The 19,947-nt window shown below is 42.3% G+C and overlaps 1 protein-coding gene across 4 annotated transcripts in view; it reads left to right on the top strand.

Moving 5' to 3' along the window:
* The window catches only part of LOC133614848 (rho GTPase-activating protein 32-like), a 167,781-nt gene extending 151,642 nt beyond the window's left edge, over positions 1 to 16,139 (top strand). For all 4 annotated transcript variants that reach the window (XM_061973177.1, XM_061973175.1, XM_061973176.1 and 1 more), the window contains 5 exons: positions 2,602 to 2,750; positions 2,842 to 2,916; positions 6,666 to 7,037; positions 13,022 to 13,135; positions 13,273 to 16,139. In XM_061973177.1, the coding sequence (XP_061829161.1) occupies positions 2,602 to 2,750; positions 2,842 to 2,916; positions 6,666 to 7,037; positions 13,022 to 13,135; positions 13,273 to 15,188 (2,626 nt within the window). In that variant the 3' untranslated portion in view covers positions 15,189 to 16,139. The remainder of the gene's footprint in view (positions 1 to 2,601; positions 2,751 to 2,841; positions 2,917 to 6,665; positions 7,038 to 13,021; positions 13,136 to 13,272) is intronic.
* The last annotated feature ends 3,808 nt before the right edge of the window (positions 16,140 to 19,947 follow it).

Raw genomic sequence — 19,947 nt, 5'->3', positions numbered from 1 at the left:
ATTACTTAAGGCTAATACAAAAAAGGGATTTTTAGAAATGTTGGCCAACTGAAAAGTATGAAAATGAAAAATATGAGCATGTACAATACTCAATACTTGGTTGGAGCTCCTTTTGCCTCAATTACTGCGTTAATGCGGCGTGGCATGGAGTCGATGAGTTTCTGGCACTGCTCAGGTGTTATGAGAGCCCAGGTTGCTCTGATAGTGGCCTTCAACTCTTCTGCGTTTTTGGGTCTGGCATTCTGCATCTTCCTTTTCACAATACCCCACAGATTTTCTATGGGGCTAAGGTCAGGGGAGTTGGCGGGCCAATTTAGAACAGAAATACCATGGTCCGTAAACCAGGCACAAGTAGATTTTGCGCTGTGTGCAGGCGCCAAGTCCTGTTGGAACTTGAAATCTCCATCTCCATAGAGCAGGTCAGCAGCAGGAAGCATGAAGTGCTCTAAAACTTGCTGGTAGACGGCTGCGTTGACCCTGGATCTCAGGAAACAGAGTGGACCGACACCAGCAGATGACATGGCACCCCAAACCATCACCCAACCATGCAAATTTTGCATTTCCTTTGGAAATCGAGGTCCCAGAGTCTGGAGGAAGACAGGAGAGGCACAGGATCCACGTTGCCTGAAGTCTAGTGTAAAGTTTCCACCATCAGTGATGGTTTGGGGTGCCATGTCATCTGCTGGTGCGCGCCCCCCCCCCCCTCTGTGCGTCGGTTGAGGTGGGCGGGCTTTGGTAGCGGGGGTGTATAATGTAGCCCGGAAGAGTTAGGGCTGCATGGGATTCTGGGTATTTGTCCTGTTGTGTTTATGTTGTGTTACAGTGCAGATGTTCTCCCGAAATGTGTTTGTCATTCTTGTTTGGTGTGGGTCCACATTGTGGCGCATTATTAGTAAGAGTGTTAACGGTTTTTTTATACCGCGACCGTCAGTGTAACCTGTGTGGTTGTTGACCAAGTATGCCTTGCTGTCACCATCGTGAGCAAGCATGAGCCCCATTCAACATGTGGCTGATAAGGCACGCTAATTGTAGTGGGCGCTATATACTGTACCATCACGGCACGCATGACGCTGACAACCACTATTCATTTAAAACCCGCGTGCCGCACCAGCTTAAAAATTCAATAAAAAGGTGTGGGCCGCGTGTCTGAGACCCCTGATTTATACATAGCATAAAGTAAAAAAAAAAAAACTTTCTATGGGGCGGCGTGGCGCAGTGGAAGAATGGCCGTGCGCGACCCGAGGGTCCCTGGTTCAATCCCCACCTAGTACCAACCTCGTCATGTCCGTTGTGTCCTGAGCAAGACACTTCACCCTTGCTCCTGATGGGTGCTGGTTAGCGCCTTGCATGGCAGCTCCCTCCATCAGTGTGTGAATGTGTGTGTGAATGGGTAAATGTGGAAGTAGTGTCAAAGCGCTTTGAGTACCTTGAAGGTAGAAAAGCGCTATACAAGTACAACCCATTTATCATTTATCATTTATGCAGTGTTATTTCATTTAACATTTCAAAAATTTTTGCGGCTCCCATTGTTTTCTGTAATTTGTGAAACTGGTCAAAATGGCTCTTTGACTGGTAAAGGTTGCCGACCCCTGCTCTAGTGAATACACATGCAGTACCATAGACCAGTGTTTTTCAACCACTGTGCCGTGACACACTCATGTGCCGTGGGAGATGATCTAATTTCACCTATTTGGGTTAAAAATATGTTTTGCAAACCAGTAATTATAGTCTGCAAATGATGTGTTGTTGTTGAGTGTCGGTGCTGTCTAGAGCTCGGCAGAGTAACCGTGTAATACTCTTCCATATCAGTAGGTGGCAGCAGGTAGATAATTGCTTTGTAGATGTCGGAAACAGCAGGAGGCTGCATGCAGGTAAAAAGGTGTCTAATGTTTAAACCAAAAATAAACAAAAGGCGAGTGCCCCTAAGAAAAGGCATTGAAGCTTAGGGAAGGCTATTCAGAACAAAACTAAAACTGAACTGGCTACAAAGTAAACAAAAACAGAATGCTGGACGACTGCAAAGACTTACTGTGGAGCAAAGACGGCGTCCACAATGTACATCCGAACATGACATGACAATCAACAATGTCCCCGCAAAGAAGGATAAAAACAACTGAATTATTCTTGATTGCTAAAACAAAGTAGATGCGAGAAATATCGCTCAAAGGAAGACATGAAACTGCTACAGGAAAATACCAAAAAAAGAGGAAAAGCCACCAAAATAGGAGCGCAAGACAAGAACTAAAACACTACACACAGGAAAACAGCAAAAAAGTCCAAATAAGTCAGGGTGTGATGTGACAGGTGGTGACAGTACACCTACTTTGAGACAAGAGCTATAGTGATGCATGCTTGGTTATGCTTTAAAGTCATATCCAACACTTGCGACAACAACTTTTTACTGTCAACTGAGTTTCATTTTTTAATGATTTCTGCTGGTGGTGTGCCTCTGGATTTTTTCGTCGCAAAAAATGTGCCTTGGCTCAAAAAAGGTTGAAAAACACTGCCTTAGACCAATGGAGGGTTCCTCATGGGATAGACTATGGTTATCTATGGCCATACCGTTCAAATGATTATTCCCTTGCATTCCCTTGGTTTTAGTGTCAAACGGGCTCCTTCTAAGACCAAGAAGTCTCCTGTGGGAAACTGGCTGTCCTTCTTCCACCTGGGCAAGTCCAACTCTGTGTCCAAGCGTAAACTAAAGCGACATCCCAGTGAGCCCAACGAGATAAAGAGCATCGCACTGCCAGGTCGGGTCAGCGCCTCCAGTGCTGCGTGGAATACGACTCGGCCTCTTGATCTGTGTTTTACTGACATACTCGTCTCTTTTTCTGCTGACAGGCGGGAGAGGTGACAGCGGTACGTTGCGCTCCACTAAAAGTGAAGAATCTCTCAACTCTTTGCACAATATGGAAGGTAATCGTTCATTTTCAGGTTTATTATTATTTTTTTCTAAATGTAAAAGACTTCCTTGTGGTCTACATAACATGTGATGGTGGTTCTTTGGTCAAAATGTTGCATAGATGATGTTTTACACATCATCTTCAAGTCACTTTCTGACAGTCGCTTCAGGATGCGCCGTTTTGTGGGCGGGTCTTATTTACGTGGCTCACCTTCGACAGCGTCTTCTCCCCGTCATCTTTGTTGTAGTGGTGTAGCGTGCAAGGACGGGAGTGGAAGAAGTGTCAAAAGATGGCGCTAACTGTTTTAATGACATTCAGACTTTACTTCAATCAATAACGGAGCAGCATCTCCTCATCCGTGGCTCACTAGTGCAACAACAAGTGAAAAACCGTCCGACCAGAACTGTATTAACTAAAGTTCCTTGGGTGAATAATGTAAACTCACTACACCGGTATGTTTTAGCGCTTTCATGGTGAGTTTACTGACAGATATAAGTAAGAACTTTACACTACTTTATATTAGAAATGGCAACAGTGGAGGATGAATGTCTCATAACAAGAAGATAGAGAAAAAGAAGAAGCTTATCGACTACAGTCCCTAATTTTTTCAGGATTTATGCAGATCCCAAATACAGATCAGCAGGTACCAGAAGTTAAGAAATGTTGCTGTTGCTTAATATTGCAAAACAAAAGGCCAGATAATGTCTTACCTTATACACACACCATAATAATACTCCTATGTTGAAGCACATCAAACGGTGCAGCCTACACTTATCTCTTATGTTTGACTGCCATCTACTGGTCACACTTATCATTACACCATGTACCAAATAAAATTGCTTCGAGTTGGATAAGCTCAACCAAACTTATTCCTTACTTTAGGCGCACCGGGTTATAAGGCGCACTGTCGAGTTTTGAGGGAAAAAAAGATTTTAAGTGCACCTTATAGTCTGAAAAATAGTGAAGTAAACAAAAATAGAATGCTGGACGACAGCAAAGACTTACTGTGGAGCAAAGACGGCGTCCACAATGTACATCCCAACATGACATGACAATCAACAACGTCCCCACAAAGAAGGATAAAAAACACTGAAATATTCTTGATTGCTAAAACAAAGTAGATGCGGGAAATATCGCTCAAAGGAAGACATGAAACTGCTACAGGAAAATACCAAAAAAAAGAGAAAAAGCCACCAAAATAGGAGCGCAAGAAAAGAACTAAAACACTACACACAGGAAAACAGCAAAAAAGTCCAAATAAGTCAGGGTGTGATGTGACAGGTGGTGACAGTACACCTACCTTGAGACAAGAGCTATAGTGATGCATGCTTGGTTATGCTTTAAAGTCATATCCAACAATTGCGACAACGACTTTTTACTGTCAACTGAGTTTAGTTTTTTAATAATTTCTGCTGGTGGTGTGCCTCCGCATTTTTTCAACGCAAAAAATGTGCGTTGGCTCAAAAAAGGTTGAAAAACACTGATTTATTGGATTAAAAGAGTGATAACAGTGATACTTAAGACAAAGATGGCAAAAAATATTGCTATGTTACATAAAATCAAAAACTCCGTAAATCAAAAGGCTCTTAATATGTTATATAACTCTTTCGTACTCCATTATCTTAATTATTGTGTTGAAATCTGGGGTAACAATTACAAAACAAACATCAACTCTATATTCTTACTTCAAAAGAAAGTGATTAGAATTGTAAATTATGCAGATTATCATGACCATACCAATGCTCTGTTTATTAAATTAAAAACATTAAAACTGCACGATCTTGTTGACCTCAACACTGCTATTGTGACGTACAAAGCTCATAACCACACCCTGCCTCGGTGTCTACAGGAGAGGTTCAAACCCAGAAAGAGTCCCTATGACCTCAGAGGTTCAGCTGTCTTCCAGAAAGCTAAGATAAGAACGAGCTTAAAAAGTAGATGTGTTTCTGTCAGGGGGGTTCAACTGTGGAACAGCTTGGATGATCCCTTAAAACGTTTCAGGTCCATTCACACATTTAAAAAACACTTTAAGACCAATGTCTTGAAAAAATATATCACTCTTGAATCAACACAGTAGTTAATACTATGATCAATGTTAATTAAAATACTAAATGTGGGATATAAACAGAGGTGGGTAGAGTAGCCAGAAATTGTACTCAAGTAAGAGTACTGTTACTTTAGAGATTTATTACTCAAGTAAAAGTAAGGAGTAGTCACCCAAATATTTACTTGAGTAAAAGTAAAAAGTATGTTGTGAAAAAACTACTCAAGTACTGAGTAACTGATGAGTAACATACACACATATCTATCTATATATACACACACACACACACACACACACACATATATATATATATATATATACACATACATACATTGATATATACAGTATATCATTTATATTTATTTATTTTGCCGTTTTTGTTTACATGTTAAAGGTGTTTTAATGAATATACATGCATGTTTAACACATATAGATTCCTTTCTTTCATGAAGACAAGAATATAAGTTGGTGTATTACCTGATTCTGATGACTTGCATTGATTGTAATCAGACAGTAGTGATGATAACGTCCACGTTTTCAAATGGAGGAGAAAAAAAGTTCCTCCTTTCTGTCTAATACCACATGAAAGTGGTTGGTTTTTGGCATCTTATTTATCCAGCTTCCATATTCATTTTTATACACTTTACAAGAAATACATTGGCGGCAAACTCCGTAGCTTGCTAGCTTGTTTGCGCTGGCGTTCGGAGACTCTTATTTTGAAAGCGCAGGCGCAATGGAGCGGCACTTTTATTGTGAAGACAGGAACTGTGCAGTCAGTCTTTAGGCTTAGAACGGGATGTACGGTTGAAATAAAAAAAATGTCATTTTTCCTTCACACTTTTGATTGATTGATTGGAACTTTTATTAGTAGATTGCACAGTACAGTCCATATTCCGTACAATTGACCACTAAATGGTAACACCCCAATAAGTTTTTCAACTTGTTTAAGTCAGGTCATGTGACCCCCCTGGCTCTGTTTGATTGGTCCAACGTCACCAGTGACTGCATCTGATTGGTGGAACGGAGTGAAAGTCACCAGTGACTGTATTTGTTGAAACGCAGGCACTATGAAGGTCTGTCTGACAGACCAAAACAAACAAAGCGTGCATTAACAGGTCGATAAAAATTAGTAGCGAGTAGCGAGCTGAATGTAGATAAAAGTAGCGGAGTAAAAGTAGCGTTTCTTCTCTATAAATATACTCAAGTAAAAGTAAAAGTATGTTGCATTAAAACTACTCTTAGAAGTACAATTTATCCCAAAAGTTACTCAAGTAGATGTAACGGAGTAAATGTAGCGCGTTACTACCCACCTCTGGATATAAATAATAATGGAAGTATAATTGTTTGTATATAGTATATAAATTGGTACAAAGGTGTACAAGGATATTTCACATGCCTTTACTGTGTATATAATTGAACAGTATTCATATTGTGTATAATGTGTATTTATAATATGTTGTACAAAAGACATTTCATAATTTTCAGAAGTTCATCTTGTACTTGACATTGTTTATAGGGTTAGGTGCAATAAGTGTTCAACTTCAGTCTAAACCCTTTCGCTTTTCATTTTCAATCTATGAATGTACAACTGTTCGTTTATTTTGTTGACCATTGACCGAAGAATAATAAACTAAATGAGGGATTACTGTATTCTGCAAAGAATGTTCAATGGTTTTAATAAAGCTTCCTTATGAACGAAATGTGTTTTTCCACCCCAGGAGAGCCTCCAAAGTACCACCACCTCCGCCCTCGTTCCACAAGTGAGGCCATTTCTGCATCGAATAGAGAAGACTTGTGCACGAGCATCAGAAAACTCCCTTTCAGTCCCAACGGTGAAGACGGCGTCCGCGCCACCGTTTCAACTCCGCACCAGGAGGACGACATGGACCTCCGTCCGCCGGCTGCTGGCATCTCCACCCTGGACTTTGACCCCATGTCCTTCCAGTGCAGCCTGGCCTCGGCGACGCCTCAGCTTCAACGCGGCAAAGTGAGAAACAGCGCCGGGTGTTCCAGCGAATCGGATCCCGTCACCTCTCCGGACAACATCAACAGTCCTCTGTCTCCAGAGCTTAGCCCTCCTTTTACCAAAGGTAAACAGAAGGTCGCCCCTGAGCCTCACTCGTCTAGGAAACTCTTCAAACATGTTCAGCTTCTTTCAAATGAGCAGACAATATTTTTGGTATATTAGAGGGAATTTTTACCTGACATGTTTCGACTGTCATCTGCAGTCTTCTTCACAGGGTCACCTGACCACTGTGGCGTGTTGCCTATCATTGTTCTTATAGGTGTGGCCAACCAGATAGACCTGCTCCCTCATCCCGTTTGATGGTTTCCTTGGGCCGCTTCCTTAGTTCGATCGCCTCCTTAATCCATCGTTTGAATGTTACTTTCTGTGCCGATGATTTTGCCGTTATCCCGGTCCATGATGTGGTTATTTATTTTGGAATGATCTGATGTGGCTGATTTTAAGATTTCCTGTTCGGATTTTTGTTTTCGGCTTCTCGTAAACCTTCCAGTTGTCTCTTTTTCGCATTCTTTCTGACACAAACGATCAGTCGTGAGAACACTCTCTGAACGGGCCAACATCATAACAGAAGAACAAGATAGAAAAAAAACAAGAGAAACACTTCCAAAAGGCACTCACAAACTGCCAATATCCCACCTGGGCCATCAAAAAAGGGGAACAACAAGTACAAAAACAAGGAAAAGAGAAAAAATCCAATCCACTTTATTTATATAGCACATTTAAACAACAAAATGTTTCCAAAGTGCTGCACAACAATATTAAACACAATTAAAAACAATATAAAATAAATATGATTAAAAACAATTTCAAAGGGTAAAACCAATTAAAACAGTAAATAGAAATCACAATTTTAAAAACACAGAGGACAACAGAGGACCACACAACTCACGTAGTGTTAAAAGCCAGAGAATAAAAGTGGGTCTTAAGACGAGACTTAAAACACTCCACTGTGGGAGCAGTTCGAATATGGAGGGGCAGAGTGTTCCAGAGCTTAGGGCCGACCACAGAGAAGGCCCTGTCTCCCCTGGTTTTAAGTCTCGTCTTGGACACCACGAGCTGGAGCTGGAGAAGAAACTAAAAAAAAAACTGAAATAAAGAACAAAGAAGTCATAACCTTACCATACATTAGGGGTAGAGATGTCCGATAATGGCTTTTTTGCCGATATTGTCCAACTCTTAATTACCGATTCCGATATCAACTGATACCGATACATACAGTCGTGAAATTAACACATTATTATGGCTAATTTTGATGTGATGCCCCGCTGGATGCATTAAACAATGTAACAAGGTTTTCCAAAATAAATCAACTCAAGTTATGGAAAAAAAGTGCCAACATGGCACTGCCATATTTATTATTGAAGTCACAAAGTGCTTTTTTTTTTTTTTAACATGCCTCAAAACAGCAGCTTGGAATTTGGGACATGCTCTACCTGAGAGAGCATGAGGAGGTTGAGGTGGGGGGGCGTGGTTGAGGTGTGTGGGGGGTTTGGGGGTAGGGGTTAATAGGGGTGTATATTGTAGCGTCCCGGAAGAGTTAGTGCTGCAAGGGGTTCTGGGTATTTGTTCTGTAGTGTTTATATTGTGTTACGGTGCGGATGTTCTCCCGAAATGTGTTTGTCATTCTTGTTTGGTGTGGGTTCACAGTGTGGCGTATATTTGTAACACTGTTAAAGTTGTTTATACAGCCACCCTCAGTGTGACCTGTATGGCTGTTGACCAAGTATGGATTGCATTCACTTGTGTGTTTGAAAAGCCGTAGATATTATGTAATTGGGCCGGCACGCAAAGGAAGTGCCTTTAAGGTTTATTGGTGCTCTGTACCGTATTTTTCGGACTATAAGTCGCAGTTTTTTGTCATAGTTTGGCCGGGGGTGCGACTTATACTCAGGAGCAACTTATGTGTAAAATTATTAACACATTAGCGTAAAATATCAAATAATATTATTTATCTCATTCACGTAAGAGACTAGACGTATAAGATTTCATGGGATTTAGCGATTAGATTGTTTGGTAAACGTATAGCATGTTCTATATGTTATAGTTATTTGAATGACTCTTACCATAATATGTTACGTTAACATACCAGTTGCTTATTTATGCCTCATATAACGTACACTTATTCAGCCTGTTGTTCACTATTCTTTATTTATTTTAAATTGCCTTTCAAATGTCTATTCTTGGTGTTGGCTTTTATCAAATACATTTCCCCCAAAAAATGTGACTTATACTCCAGTGCGACTTATATATGTTTTTTTCCTTCTTTATTATGCATTTTCGGCCGGTGCGACTTATACTTTGGAGCGACTTATACTCCGAAAAATACAGTTCTTCTCCCTATGTCTGTGTACCACTCTGTACAGCAGCGTTTTAAAAAGTCATACATATTACTTTTTGAAATCGATACCGATAATTTCCGATATTACATTTTAAAGCATTTATCGGCCGATAATATCGGCAGTCCGATATTATCAGACATCTTTAGTGTAAATCATGCAAAAAATCATACATGGGCGAAACAGGGAGGACATTCAACACAAGGAAGAAAGAACATCAGACAGAATGCGAAAAAGAGACAACTGGAAGGTTTACAAGAAGCCTAAAACAAAAATCTGAACAGGAAATCTTAAAATCAGCCACATCAGATCATTGCAAAATAAATAACCACATCATGGACCGGGACAACGGCAAAATCATCGGCACAGAAAGTAACACATTCAAACGATGGATTAAGGAGGCGATGGAACTAAGGAAACGGCCCAAGGAAACCATCAATCGGGATGAGGGAGCATACCTGGGACTCCCTCCTCCATCAAGCAGCAAAAGGGGGCAGGGGATAGCAAACCAGGTAGACTTGACAGGTCTGCCTGGTTGGCCACGCCTATAAGAACAACTGATAGGCAGCACGTCACAGTCAGGTGAACCCTTGTGAAGAAGACTGCAGATGACAGTCGAAACATGTCAGGTAAAGATTCCATTTAATAGTGTTTTTCAACCTTTTCTGAGCCAACACACATTTGATTTGTTGAATAAATCCAGAGGCACATAACCAGCAGAAATCATTGAAAAATTAAACTCAGCAGCTAATGGCAGTACAAAGTCGTTCTCGCAATTGTTGGATATGACTTTAAAGCATAACCAAGCATGCATCACTATAGCTCTTGTCTCAAAGTAGGTGTACTGTCACCACCTGTCACATCACACCCTGACTTATTTGGACTTTTTTGCTGTTTTCCTGTGTGTAGTGTTTTAGTTCTTGTCTTGCGCTCCTATTTTGGTGGCTTTTCCTCTTTTGTTGGTGTTTTCCTGTAGCAGTTTCATGTCTTCCTTGATCGCTGTTCCCCGCACTTGCTTTGTTTACGCAACCAAGACTATTTAAGTTGTGCGGACGCTATCCTTCTGTGTGGGGACATTGTCATGTCATGTACGGATGTACTTTGTGGACGCCGTCTGCTGCTCCACACGCTGTAAGTCTTTGCTGTCGTCCAGCATTCTGTTTTTGTTTACTTTGCAGCCAGTTCAGTTTTAGTTTCGTTTTGCATAGCCTTCCCTAAGCTTCAATGCCTTTTCTTAGCAGCACTCGCCTTTTGTTTATTTTTGGTTTAAGCGTTAGACACCTTTTTACCTGCACGCTGTCGTCTGCATATTGGGATCACAACAAACATCTACAAAGCAATTAGCTACCTGCTGCCACCTACCAATATGGAAGAGAATCGCACGGTTACTCTGCCGAGCTCCAGACGGCACCGACACTCAACAACGGCACATTATTTGCGGATTATAATTACTGGTTTGCAAAAAATTAAATTGGTGTACTTATAGACAACGAAATTACTAGAGATGTCCGATAACATCGGGCTGCCGATATTATTGGCCGATAAATGCTTTAAAATGTAGTATCAGTTCAAAATGCTTACAGAAAATTACAAGAAGACAAAAATCAAAATAATAAAACAATCATAATTCAAATAAATCAAATAGGGTATTTTAAAATACTTTCAGTTGCCATATATAAACAATTAAATCAGTGTTTTCAGCCTGGATTTGAACATTGCCATCTTCTGGTAGACTATTCCACATTTCCAGTGTGATTTAGCAAGACTAAAAACTAGACATGTCCGATAATATCGGACTGCCGATATTATCGGCCGATAAACGCTTCAAAATGTATTATCGGAAATTATCGGTATCTGTTTCAAAAAGTAAAATGTATAACTTTTTAAAACGCCGCTGTGTACACGGACGTAGGGAGAAGTACAGAGCGCCAATAAACCTTAAAGGCACTGCCTTTGCGTGCCGGCCCAATCACATAATATCTACGGCTTTTCACACACACAAGTGAATTCAAGGCATACTTGGTCAACAGCCATACGGGTCACACTGAGGGTGGCCGTATAAACAACTTTAACACTGCTACAAATATGGGCCACACTGTGAACCCACACCAAACAAGAATGGCAAACACATTTCGTGAGAACATCCGCACCGTAACACAACATAAACACAACAGAACAAATACCCAGAAACCCTTGCAGCACTAACTCTTCCGGGACGCTACAATAAACCCCCCCGCCCCCCATGTGCTGCCTTCATTATAACATCTATGTAAGACTTTAAAAGTCATTTTGATAGTAGGCTAATATAGCTTATATAGACACTTATTTAAGACTTTCAAAGTCATTTTGATAGGCTAATATAGACACTTACACCATGTGTTGCCTTCATTATAACACATATATAAGACTTTTAAAGTCATTTTGATAGTAGGCTAATATAGACACATCATGTGTTGCCTTCATTATAACACTTCTATAAGACTTCAAAGTAATTTTGATAGTAGGCTAATATAGCTAATATAGACACTTATATCATGTGTTGCCTTCATTATAACACTTATATAAGACTTTTAAAGTCATTTTGATAGTAGGCTAATATAGACACATGTGTTGCCTTCATTATAACACTTATATAAGACTTTTAAAGTCCTTTTGATAGTAGGCTAATATAGCTTATATAGACACTTATATAAGACTTTCAAAGTCATTTTGATAGTAGGCTAATATAGACACTTACACCATGTGTTGCCTTCATTATAACACATATATAAGACTTTTAAAGTCATTTTGATAGTAGGCTAATATAGACACTTACACCATGTGTTGCCTTCATTATAACACATATATAAGACTTTTAAAGTCATTTTGATAGTAGGCTAATATAGACACTTACACCATGTGTTGCCTTCATTATAACACATATATAAGACTTTTAAAGTCATTTTGATAGTAGGCTAATATAGTCACTTACATCATGTGTTGCCTTCATTATAACACTTATATAAGACTTTTAAAGTCCTTTTGATAGTAGGCTAATATAGCTTATATAGACACTTATATAAGACTTTCAAAGTCATTTTGATAGTAGGCTAATATAGTCACTTACATCATGTGTTGCCTTCATTATAACACTTATATAAGACTTTTAAAGTCATTTTGATAGTAGGCTAATATAGCTAATATAGACACTTACCCCCCACCACCACCACAAACCCGCCCCCCTCAACCTCCTCATGTCCAAAATTCCAAGCTGCTGTTTTGAGGCATGTTAAAAAAAAGAATGCACTTTGTGACTTCAATAATAAATATGGCAGTGCCATGTTGGCATTTTCTTCCATAACTTGAGTTGATTTATTTTTGGAAAACCTTGTTACATTGTTTAATGCATCCAGCGGGGCATCACAACAAAATTAGGCATGATAATGTGTTAATTCCACCACTGTATATATCGGTATCGCTTGATATCGGAATCGGTAATTAAGAGTTGGACAATATCGGCAAAAAAGTCATTATCTCTAATTTTAACCCAAATTGGTGAAACTACGGCACACCAGACTGTATCTCACGGCACTCTAGTGGTTGAAAAACACTGATCTAGTATACTGAAAATATTGTCTGATTACAAGAACATTTGAAAGCGTATATGAATAAGGAGACATAATGAACCTTTTTGAGCAGATGTTGAAGCTTGTAGCTTTTTCTCTCCCCGCAGCGCTGACGTCTGACGGGAAGGACTCCCGAGCGCCTTACCGACATTGCAACCCGCTCAGCGCGGCGAGCCAAACCTCAGCCATGACGGAGTCTACACAGAACCTGCCCGATCCAGGTCAGTATCAACCATCCTTGAAGCCATCACTAGCTAGTGCATTCTTATAAAAGCTTTTGTTTCTTGTCCCATCACGTCTTACCATAGCCTTGTTTGTCCTGTCATACTGTAGCGTTGTTTGTCTTATCCCCCCCCAGGAACAGATAGACTCATGAGTTCAGTGTCTATTCTCCCTCCTCACCCCTCCCCGACGAGCGCCGCACGCAAGTTGGCCTTGGCGCTGGCCGAGTCGGCGCAGAAGGCCAGCCGCGGCTCCCAGAGACAAAGAAGCCACCGGGCTCACCCCCTCCAGAGACAGGAAGCTCAGGACAGACCCCCTCGGCCCTCCGCCCTGGATCTCAACGTCTACACGCAGCGGTGGATGCCGGAGGACAGCTTCCGTGCCTTCCAATTCCCGCCCGCACACGCCTACTCGCAGGACCGTTCGTGTAATTTCACTCCTAATGTCAGCCCGCTGGGGTCAGGGAGCCTGGATGAGGGCAGTGCAGAGAGGAGGGGTTTTGATGTCACACCAGAAGGACCCACCTACCACAGTGTGGGCGTGTCGACACCGACCGAGCCTGTCTGCTCCGCCCACAGCCCCATATACGCCAACACGGACACCATCGATGTCTTTAATTTCCGCGCGGTCCTCGCCGAGACCGCCATGCCCGCCTCGATCGAGGAAGTCCTTCCACGGTCGTTCCAGTCCCCGTCAGCCCACCGCTATAACTACAGAGCCCTCGGCCAGCTGGATGACGTCTACCGCGATCTGCATCGTCAGCACGTTCAACCCGTTAAGATGTTTAGGTACCCTCAGCCCGTCGCTTTGCCCCGTCACGTCTTGGGACCGAGACACGTGTACAGGCAGTCCTCAGGCTCAGGAGTCCCTCTCTCACCCCAGTACAGACGCTACCAGCGAGGTGAGCACCTTATGGGTGCCAGACAGCGACCACAGAGCCCCTGGCAGAGGTCCGATGACGGACTTGCCCCGCACCCCGCCATCAGGAGGGCTCGCTCCTTCCACGCCCCGCAGATCAATCGCTACGAGTTAGCCGCCACTGACGTCATGTTGCCCGGCGCCATGTTTTTTTCCGAGCAGGAGGCGCCCTATCAGAGGCCGCTTCACTTGGAGGATGTGCTACCTAACAACCCCTACTCGGACCTGAGCCCTGGCGACGTCCCCCGTTATCCTTTAGATCCCTTCCATTGCAGCAGTATTCGCCAAAATCAGCCTTACAGGACGCCCCCCGCGAAGGAAAGTGTCGGATTCTACCACTACTCTCCTCGCCACGGCCGCCCCCAAGACATGGGGGTGTATGTGGAAAGGGTTGCCTGTCAGAAGCCGGTAAATGAAAGTGGGCGTAAAAACACGTACTCGTCGCCATCGCCCTACAACAGTCCCGTCTCTCCGGCGGACTCGACGGGAAGGGAGATCATGCACATAAGGAGCAAGTCGGATCCTGGAAACGGTATGCTGTCCGCAGACAGACGGGAAAGCCAAACGGCTGTAAAGGCTACATCGCCAGGGTCCCACGAAATCGCCCGACCGTCGGCGAAGCCAGCACCGCCCCGGCGCGTCCTCAAAAGCAGCAACCCGCAGCAGGCGCCGCTTCGTAAAATCCCGTCGCTTCCCGAGAGGAGCTTCGCTAAACTGGCGCAGCACGGCGACGGCAGCCAAACTCGCGTCCACAGGCCGGATCAGCAACAGACGGCCGGCAGCGGCTACAGAGCGCCGACGAGAGCCGACGTCCTCAGGAGACCCGAGCGCTCGCACAGCACGAGAGAAAGTCGCCACCATCACGCCAAATCGCCGCAGGATAGCGAACACGCCGGATCCTTTTCCACCCAGCCCAACAGAAGGACTCAGAGCACTAAAGTCAGGCCCACACAAAGTGACCACATGCTGGGGGGATACCACGCCGCTCCCAGGCCTAAACCCACAAGAGCCAGTAAAGCCGGGCCGGGATACTCGCCGGGACGGGACGAGGGACACAGACTGATGTCCAAGGCTGTGGCTCAGGAAGCTTTTTATCATTCCGCAGTAAGAACTCAAGCTGGAGTCCGTGAGTGACGACTGTTTCTTTTATTTTTTTTAATGCCAGTCCACACTGGGGCCAAAGGAGAAGAGCACTTTATCCTCTGCCAGACCATCAGACTGTTTCACTCAAAGTCTTTATTGTAAACCTTCAGGAGCTGCTAGGTCGTGTCACCTTCAACAATGATCCTTTCCTGTAAGGGATCCAAAAAAATAATCACAAGGGAATACAAGGTACACTTTTATCATTTTGGATGTTTAAGTATGCTTAAGAATGTGTATGGAGTAACTTTGAAAAGATAGCACGGTGTGGGCCTGATCTACTAAGACGTATTAAAACGTGCAAACTTGATAGCGTACGCAAATCTACTAAACTGGTGGTCTTTTAAGTGAGTAAAATAAGGAGCGCAATCCATTTAGCGTCTGTCCATTTAGAATATAATACTGGAAAAAATACTTTTATAATCATTTAGGCAAGGCAAGTTTATGTATAGAGCACAATTCGTACACAAGGCAGTTCAAAATGCTTTACAGAAAATTACAAGAAGGCAAAAATCAAAATAATAAAACAATCATAATTCAAATAAGTCAAATAGGGTATTTTAAAATACTTTCAGTTGCCATATATGAACAATTAAATCAGTGTTTTCAGCCTGGATTTGAACATTGCCATCTTCTGGTGGACTATTCCGGATTTCCAGTGTGATTTAGCAAGACTAAAAACTAGACATGTCCGATAATATCGGACTGCCGATATTATCGGCCGATAAACGCTTCAAAATGTATCCATCCATCCATCCATCTTCTTCCGCTTATCCGAGGTCGGGTCGCGGGGGCAGCAGCCTAAGCAGGGAAGCCCAGACTTCCCTCTCCCCAGCCACTTCGTCCAGCTCTTCCTGTGGGACCCCGAGGCGTTCCCAGGCCAGCCGGGAGACATAGTCTTCCCAACGTGTCCTGGGTCTTCCCCGCGGCCTCCTACCGGTCGGACGTGCCCTAAACACCTCCCTAGGGAGGCGTTCGGTTGGCATCCTGACCAGATGCCCGAACCACCTCATCTGGCTCCTCTCCATGTGGAGGAGCAGCGGCTTTACTTTGAGCTCCCCCCGGATGACAGAGCTTCTCACCCTATTATCTCTAAGGGAGAGCCCCGCCACCCGGCGGAGGAAACTCATTTCGGCCGCTTGTACCCGTGATCTTGTCCTTTCGGTCATAACCCAAAGCTCATGACCATAGGTGAGGATGGGAACGTAGATCGACCGGTAAATTGAGAGCTTTGCCTTCCGGCTCAGCTCCTTCTTCACCACAACGGATCGATACAGCGTCCGCATTACTGAAGACGCCGCACCGATCCGCCTGTCGATCTCACGATCCACTCTTCCCCCACTCGTGAACAAGACTCCGAGGTACTTCAACTCAAAAAGCTTCAAAATGTAATATCGGAAATTATCGGTATCTGTTTCAAAAAGTAAAATGTATAACTTTTTAAAACGCCCGCTGTGTACACGGATGTAGGGAGAAGTACAGAGCGCCAATAAACCTTAAAGGCACTGCCTTTGCGTGCCGGCCCAATCACATAATATCTACGGCTTTTCACACACACAAGTGAATTCAAGGCATACTTGGTCAACAGCCATACAGGTCACACTGAGGGTGGCCGTACGAACAACTTTAACACTGTTACAAATATGCGCCACACTGTGAACCCACACCAAACGAGAATGACAAACACATTTCGGGAGAACATCCGCACCGTAACACAACATAAACACAACAGAACAAATACCCAGAAACCCTTGCAGCACTAACTCTTCCGGGACGCTACAATATATACCCCCCCCGCTACCCCCAACCCCGCCCACCTCAACCTCCTCATGCTCTCTCAGGGAGAGCACGTCCCAAATTCCAAGCTGCTGTTTTGAGGCATGTTAAAAAAAAAAAAATGCACTTTGTGACTTCAATAATAAATATGGCAGTGCCATGTTGGCATTTTTTTTCCATTTATTTTGGAAAACCTTGTTACATTGTTTAATGCATCACAACAAAATTAGGCATAATAATGTGTTAATTCCACGACTGTATATATCGGTATCTGTTGATATCGGAATAAGTAATTAAGAGTTGGACAATATCGGAATATCGTCAAAAAAGCCATTATCGGATATCTCTAGTATTTTTAGTAAAATTACAACTTTTTTTGCACATTTGTTCTCATAAATGATATTCTCTTGCCATTTACATCAAAATGCAATGTTCATTTGTGCAACATTATGGGCTTTAACAACTGAAGGTTTCCATGCATTAAAACACATGCAAACACAACAGAACAAATACCCAGAAACCCTTGCAGCACTAACTCTTCCGGGACGCTACAATATACACCCCCCCGCTACCCTCTACATTAGCAGTGCTGCTACTTGACATATTGCTGTTGTCTGTTCAACATCTTCCCGCTTGAAGCCAAACCACCGCCAGACGATGGACCCCCTGCTGTTTTTCTTGGGAATTAATTCTTCCTTCATTTGTTACCAGAATCGCACCTTCTTTCTCTCGTATTACCACTCGCACCGCACCGTTAGCATCACAGCTAGCGTTACCATGTCGCTACCTGTCTGCTCCGCGGGAGCGTGCATACTTGCCAACCCTCCCGGATTTTCCGGGAGACTCCCGAAATTCAGCGCCTCTCCCGAAAACCTCCCGGGACAAATTTTCTCCCGAAAATCTCCCGAAATTCAGACGGAGCTGGAAGCCACGCCCCCTCCAGCTCCATGCGGACCTGAGTGACGTCAGGTGCGCAACACCACGTAAATCGTTGGCCAACCAAAAAGTAACCCCAGTACACCAGGAGATGGCAACAGACAAACATAGATAACTCTATTACATTATTCCCCTTTTAGAAATGTATAGAAGTTACTCAAAATAAATAAACAACCCAACCAAAAAATGCAGCAGCTCAATTAAAAAACTGTACTTAAGCCACATTTTTTTTTTTTTTTTAGTGCTGAGCTCTTAACCCTCATTTCTTTAACACAGATTTTTATACTGTCTTCAGAGATTCAGTTTTTTTGGTGGTACTCGAAACCTTTCTGGGTACCTGCGAAAGGGTGTTCAGCATGGTTAGAAAAATAGTGACAGAGAATAGAACAAGGATGGACAATTCAACCCTTAACTCCACAATGAGTAGATGAGTGTTATGTGTGTGTATATGTGTAAATAAATGAACACTGAAATTCAAGTATTTCTTTTATTTATATATATATATATATATATATATATATGTTGTGTATATATATATATATATATATATATATATATATATATATATATATATATATATATATATATATATATATATAATAAAATAAATATATATACAGCTAGAATTCACTGAAATTCAAGTGTTTCTTTTATTTATATATATATATATATATATATATATATATGTTGTGTGTATATATATATATATATATATATATATATAATAAAATAAATATATATACAGCTAGAATTCACTGAAAGTCAAGTATTTCTTATATATATATATATATGAAATACTTGACTTGGTGAATTCTAGCTGTAAATATACTCCTCCCCTCTTAGCCCCGCCCCCAACCACGCCCCCGCCCCACCCCGACCACCCCCCCCCCCCCCCCCCCCCCCACCACCACACCACCCCCCACCTCCCGAAATCGGAGGTCTCAAGGTTGGCAAGTATGAGCGTGTGATGTTGCACACGTGACGTATGTAAGAAGGTGCGCTTGTTTTACGTCTCTGTGAGAAGGAGAGACAAAAAGCAACTGCGTGAGAACGCATACTCCAATATCACCATATAGTCATTTTCTATATCGCACAGAGACAAACCCGTGATATATCCAGTATATCGATATATCGCCCAGCCCTAACTGTATATGAAAAAAACCTTGCACTATGCATTTTCTTGCGCCTGGAACATTCCAGCCTCTCCCATTAGCGCACCATCAACGCGCAAAAAAAAAAAGGGTTGCACTGCATGACTGCCTCTAAAATGCCCATAAAGAGCAATACATGATGGTTTTCTGCATGTTTTGAACAGGAATGTGCAGTAAATGAGCGTCTCCATGGTGAAAAGCCGCGTAGCACAAGCCAAAACCTCATTTAAATAAGGCGGTGTACGCCACTTACACCCAGTCTTAGTAGATCACACACAACACACCCACTAATAGTAGGCGCAATTTTATAGTTTGCACATGGTATTTGGATGTTAGTAGATCAGGCCCTTAGTTTTGTATGATTACACACAGCTAACATTGTGCCACACTATCATTGCAGTCTGCTCCGCCTCCAAGCACTTTTGAACCAGTCTTAATAATGGATCCACTAAAACCTCTTGATACAGTATAAAAAAACAGTTTATATTTTTCTGCGTGAAACCGCTTGCTGACTTGGAAATGTTGTGAAATGTGTAACAAAAAAACAAAACGAAAAAAAGCACTTTTCAAGGAACGGGAATTAACCTCATTGTAATCGCTGACTTTGGTTTCAGTTCATGTTTTAAAATGCAACGAAATGATTAATATAATGCTACCTTACACATTTTATTTACGCAGCTCGCCCTGTGAGAAGAGTATATTTTGTACGCCGGTGTTGTTTTGTCGAAAATACTAATGTTATTCTTTTTGGAGAGCAATGTTGTGTTTGACATAAATTATTCTGATGTTTTACTCATTAAGTTATGTTGATAGTTATTCTAACAAGACATGTTCAGTACATTCATTTAGTGGTTGTCTTAAAGAGAATAAATATATTAGCATACTAGTTT

Source organism: Nerophis lumbriciformis, linkage group LG17, assembly GCF_033978685.3.
Source record: "Nerophis lumbriciformis linkage group LG17, RoL_Nlum_v2.1, whole genome shotgun sequence".
NCBI classification, from domain to species: Eukaryota; Metazoa; Chordata; class Actinopteri; order Syngnathiformes; family Syngnathidae; genus Nerophis; species Nerophis lumbriciformis.
Note: the sequence above shows the minus strand (reverse complement) of the source record. Positions and strands in the feature narration are given on the sequence as shown.